The sequence below is a fragment of the Etheostoma cragini genome, chromosome 5, assembly GCF_013103735.1.
Source record: "Etheostoma cragini isolate CJK2018 chromosome 5, CSU_Ecrag_1.0, whole genome shotgun sequence".
Taxonomy (NCBI): Eukaryota; Metazoa; Chordata; class Actinopteri; order Perciformes; family Percidae; genus Etheostoma; species Etheostoma cragini.
In genome coordinates, this window is record NC_048411.1 from 19165381 (window position 1) to 19171389 (window position 6009).

At 38.4% G+C, this 6009-nt stretch overlaps 1 protein-coding gene across 2 annotated transcripts in view; it reads right to left on the reverse strand.

Moving 5' to 3' along the window:
* Positions 1-5273, reverse strand: part of idua (alpha-L-iduronidase) — a 30504-nt gene extending 25231 nt beyond the window's left edge. For both annotated transcript variants that reach the window (XR_004656747.1, XM_034872458.1), the window contains exons 1-8: positions 4925-5273; positions 4364-4504; positions 4101-4183; positions 2892-2999; positions 2334-2429; positions 1726-1928; positions 1220-1399; positions 104-320 (exon numbers count right to left, since the gene is read on the reverse strand). Coding sequence is in view for 1 of the 2 variants with exons in the window: in XM_034872458.1 (XP_034728349.1) it covers positions 104-320; positions 1220-1399; positions 1726-1928; positions 2334-2429; positions 2892-2999; positions 4101-4183; positions 4364-4504; positions 4925-5061 (1165 nt within the window). In the remaining variant the exon portion in view is untranslated. The remainder of the gene's footprint in view (positions 1-103; positions 321-1219; positions 1400-1725; positions 1929-2333; positions 2430-2891; positions 3000-4100; positions 4184-4363; positions 4505-4924) is intronic.
* Positions 5274-6009: the final 736 nt, after the last annotated feature.

Here is a 6009-nt window from a genome sequence, read left to right on the forward strand (position 1 = left end):
TTTAATTCTTCCTTCTTTGATTTGTTTTGCATGATCAAAACCACAAGTTGCAGCCTGCTGAGGCACACATAAAGCCCCTGTTGTAGAGCAAAGTGATTGTCACCTAGCAAAGCCAGCAGGCCCATGACAGTGAGGACGGGCTTCCTGATCAGCTGGACGTGAGGCGGCTGGGTGTTGTTGACTTGGAAGCGGGCAGTCAGCGTGCGCTGGGTAAATGGGTGTGGGTGGTAGCTGAGGAAGGCATTGTCGTTGCTGAGCAGGGTGTAGTTGATGGTGCTGTTCGGGTCGGCCAGCAGCAGGTACTGGTGCTGGTTTATCACCTGTTGGAGGGAGTAGGACAGAGGACAGTGTAGTTTAACTGGTAGAGTGGAGAATATTTAAAATTGCCTGGGTTTGGTGTCCAACCAGTGAGAAGCATTTTTTTTTTTAGGGATATTTCCATCCGTTAGCTTACATACCCCTAACACAACTACAATTATGGTCTTATAACAAACTGAACACTTTGAATACCAACTGTATGTACTCTTGCTATTTTTGGGTGGCATCTTCAGGGTTTAATGCACATTGTAAGTAACTTTGGATAAAAGCGGAAATATAGTACACTACATTAATTTAGCTATTTATGTTTGGAAAAAAAAGTCTCAAATCTCTCTATTTATACATGTCCAGTGGTGTCATGCTAGCATATTTAGTCACAACACTCTAAAGCACAAATTCACCTAATGGCCTACATATTGCCAAGACAATGTATGTATACAGTATACAGTATAAGGGTTAACTGGTAAAACTAACAAGGGTTAGATGAACTTTAATAGGCTATTTAAACAAAATGGGACTAGAAGTTTCACTGTCCTTTCATAGTTTAATTTGTGTTTTCTAACCTGTGAAGGATAGAAGTCAGGATGAAACACTGAACTCCTACTGTATGTCATTTTTGGCTAATTTGAGTTAACAAATACTAAACATTTAATAGCAACCATTAGATATATTTGCTTTAAAACGAGAAATGACATTACCTTTAGCTAAAAAGAAACCACTCATTTCATAAAAGTTAATTCAAGTTCCAGATGGTTAATAATGAAACCAAATAAGTAAGTTAACATCTTCCCATATAAATGTAAACACAACTTTAATCCAAATGGTATTCTTTAGTGTTCAAATGTGATTTTACACTCAAGGTGTCTTTTTTTTTTTCCTCGCCTCCATCCCTTTACCTCACCTTTACCACCATGGCAGCGTAGGTCACATCAGCCCTCCACTCCTGAGGCGTGGACCAGCCCACCAGCGGATCAGCCTCATCGTTGTAAACAGGAAGGCCGCGGAACCGGGGGAAACGCTCCTGGATCTCTCCCACTGTCTGGATCTCCTGCTGGAGGATGGGCAAGGAGAAGCCTCCTCCCTGAAAGACGGAAATAGAAAGTTTGCTTTAAAAAGTATTCTAATTGCTGTCACATTTTATCAAAAACATGTGTTTTGCATTCAGAAATCGGTAAAAGAAAAGTTATAAAGTAACTTGTTGCTACAGCTGTAGTGGAGTAAAAAGTACAACATTTCCCTCTGAGATGTAGTGAAGTAAAAGGAGAAAGTGGCATGAAAAGACTTAAATAAAGTACTTCACATTGTAATGTACGTTATTGTGAAAAAAATCTTGAGAGAATGAATGAGAAATATTTATTAATTCTTTAATATTTGTTGTAAATGTGCTTTGAGTTTAGAACAGCCCACCTTCTTGTGCAGGGCGATGTAGTCGATCCTGACGCCCGTCTCTCTGGTGAAGTAGTTGGTGCCATTATAGCAGTGCTGCAGCATGGCCCAGCAGTATGGAGAGTGAGGGGGGGAATGACAGGAGTCTCCCGGACCCCCAAACCTCAGGAGACTGCTGGCAGCGCGCAGACCCTCCGAACAGGCATCATAGTAGTTTAGAAACCCTAAAGAAAAGTTTTTCATACTACTTCAATGTTTTTATGAGAATCTGTCTATCCAGGTACAAATAGATCCCAATACAGGTAGACAATAGCGATTAATTGTCATCCCATGTCAGTATTGGCCTAATATAAAGTGTGTGTCTAGAGTTTCTAATAAGCATTTATCAAACAACACATTTTTGGAACAAGTTGTAGTAAAATAAGCATTTATAAGTAATATATCTATGAGAGGAAGTGAGAACAATGGGAGCAAATGTGTACCAACGGCTACATTTAGCAACAATTTCCACTTAAAGAAAAACTGATATATTGTTGGTAACTGTTTATAATTTCTAAATGTAAAAGAAAATTAAAAAAGAGAAACTGATATGACATCAAAATGTCATGTAGGCTTTAGAATGGGTTTACCTTGAATTGACATGGTGACATTATCAAAGTCATGGTTGTTGGGCTCATTCCATGTTTCAAAGTTCCACTGGGAGACGCTTCCCAGGCCATACTTGTCTGTATTAAACAAAACACAACAGAAAATCACACTGTGTGGGAGCAGGATCATGCAGTGCTGTTATTAATCTACTTATTGTTATAGGTTAGGTTACATTACACAAGAAAGATTTCACATACGTTTAATGAATGTTTCTGTGGGGACATTACGCTTCCTGAGTGGTCCTGATAGGGACACCCCTACTTGTGTAAAAGCTAAGGCCAAAATGATTTAAGGATGTATTCAATTTAATTTTAAATCCTTAGCAATCAGAAAGATACATACATATACTGCAAATCTTGCCTTCATTTGTCATAGCAAGCCCCTCCCAATTAGATTAAAACACTCATGTTTAAACAATAACTTTACACACTGCTTCTCAATTACAATTAACATTTTTTTTCAGATTCAGGTTTTAATTGACAATTATGACATGTTATATGGAGTGCAAACAACATATACAATACAATAGTGGCACTCACCAATGTACCTCTTGGCTATGAGATAAACCAAATTTCTCCACTCTACCACTTGTGATTTGTCTTCAAAGTCCGTAAAATAGTTAGAGACACTGCCCATCAGTTCAAAACCTAAAAAAACAGAGGTGCAGGAATTCAATACAGTTCAGATATTTACACAGCCACGTCACAAGTTCAAGAAACCATCAAAATCACATTTGACTCGTGCATTGATTGTACCTTAAATATTACACATGTACGTTTTTAAGGTGCCCTGCCACACATATTTCATTACTTTATGGTAATGTCTGAAGTTCTACCATGGACTCTGGGAAAAATGCCTTGGTTACCTTGTTTGGTTACCTTGTTCCATTACCTTGTTACCTTGGTACCTTGGTACCTTGTTGCCATTCTAGCATGTGATAGAACACCTGCAAGAAGACTTGGCTCGATATGTGCCAGTTGTCATTACTATTCAATGAGATAACCTGCTTGCTTTTGATTGGCTAATAGCTAGCCAATGAGTATTCTTTACCCAGCGAGCTCATGAAAAGTAATGAGTTCAGGCAACATAACGTCAGACTGTACAGTTTTTGTAATTGACTTGATTTCTCCTCCCATTTCTTTTCAGTGGCTAGAGCTGACAGAGAAGGTAGCAATTCATTTTCACATTCCCGACATAACACAAACACATAATGACCTAACATATTTCAAAAAATGCAAGTAAAAGCAATTTTGTGTGGCAGGTCACCTTTAAGTGTAGTTTGGAACAGGCTAGTGGAATAACTCTGCTTTAGATTCATAATGAAAGCAATATTTCTTTACCTACTTAGTCATTATACCCCCATTACTGATAATTATTTATCAAAACACTCATTGTGGTAATATTTTGTTCAAGCACCAATTGACGACGCTACAATATCGCACAATATTGACATCGGCGTACAAGGACGCCTTGTCCCTCTTCATAATGCTGTTTCTTACGGGGTCAACCAACAAAATAAAGACAAACACATTACCTAATCAAATACTAAATCTGTGAGGTATGATTTGCTGACCGAAAAAGCTTAATGCTGCAGGAAACTCAAAATTCTTTTGCAGCAAAACTTTGAAAAGATATTTATTATTAATCAAATATCAAATGTATATACAAATATCACAATATCTTTGAACAAATATTTGTTCAAAAATATTGTGATATTTAATTTTCTCCATATCGCCTAGCAGCTCTACCTGGTCGGAGTCCATTAATCCACAAGAGTTCTATCAGCTGGTCCAGTTTAGTTAAGTTGTACTGGGGCTGTCCTCCAATATCTCTACAAAAAATCAAAAAATGTATCATGAGCAACACTCACACAACCAGCAACTGATAATCACAAGTTACACTATGTCATCTTTGAACTATACACATTACACTACAACTATACTAAGCGGTGGGTTTTCATTGATATGTGTATATCGTGGCTGGGGAGGTCTCTACTTGCTATTTCACTTACTGTGCAGTGACCAGCTCCAGCATCCAGTGTATCCGGACCTGCTGTATCCCTCCATGGGGGACTGAGCCCACATAGGCCAGGTTCAGCTGCTGGTCGATGCTCAGGTCAAACTGCTGGGCCTCAGTGTGAGGGAGCGGGGGACTATAAAGAAAAACCTCCTATTTAACTTTGTGACGCAGCAGTGACACCAAAATGCATGAATAAATTCCCAATATGTTTTATATACCATCCTTTCATCTTAGCCATACTATATTTTATCCATCGGAGGGCAGTTTGTGTATCCAACTGCCTTCTGATTACAGACTTAAACAGATTAAATAATTTAATAACAATAAATAATATTCATAAACATATCCTTGTTATACATGCTTAACGTTACTTGGTACAATATTATGTAATTCCTTTTTTTAACAGAGGTCTTCTGGTAGATTCAGTATGGAAATAAACCCATATTCAGCTACTTCTACAATTTAACAAACGTGTCAACTTTGTCATAGGTTTCTGCTCACTCCTAATCTTGCTGGAACAATTGTACACAAAAACAATTTAGATTTGACCTACCAGAAACCAGTGCTTCTCCAGAAGTGTTTGAGATGTCCTACTGGTCTCCCCACATCAACTGTGATGACATATGACGTTTTTGAAATTTTGGCAATGTTAAGAAGTAACGCAAAGACAGAAAAGGTTTTCCAATGCATGTCTGCGACCGAACATTTGGCAACTTTGTAGGTCGTGCTATCTTAAAAGGCTATAAAAACGACTTAAAGTTAGTAACAATGGGTCAACCCAGCAGGCCTTTTCCATTGTATAAACACATTTACTTTAGCAAGACGCAAAAAAAAACAACAAAAACGCATTTCCACTCCCGAGTAGCAGTCTCATTCAGAGCATGATGACGTATAATGCGTGCGACACTGTTTGCGTCTATTTTGGAATTTAAATAAAGCAAATTGAATGCACATTAAATCCCCCAAAAAATTATCGTTTTCCATGCAAACGAACTAAATCCCTTAATCTGAATAGAGAATGTATGTAATTGTATAGCTTCGGTAAAAATAATTCACATCGGTGAATATCAGAATAGACCTCTAGGGAGGGGGAATTCCTGAAAAAGTCGGGTTTTCACTGTTGTACATGGGTCCATTAAGCATGTGCTTAATACTACCCTAGGGTACTTCGTTGCGTGACGTAATTCCCGAGAGGCTGCCTTGTGGGCGACTCTGCGACGTGCACTTAGGACCAAACCCCAATATCAAAGAGAGAACCTCCCTCTGATTCACCATCGGCATCCAACAGCCAATCAGTGTTGCAAAAAGCAAAATGCTGACATCAGTTTGATTAGTGCCACCTGGCCGTGGCTTGATGCAGTATGTAGTCATGCAGTTTCTTTACTATATAAAAATGTGTGATTATGATTTCCTTGGACTCGAGTGCTGCTATTCCTCTGATTGCAACTTTGGTAACCAAGGTCAAAGATTACTGGTTTGGTTCTTCGTATGGCACATTACGACAAAATTAGTCATCTGCTGCTACTGCATAAACAATGCATCGCATCAGTCAGCTTAAATATTGTTGCGTGAGAAATCTTGTGTACAGTGAAGACAAACTTAAAACATTCATTAGCAATATTATACAGAAAGAATTTT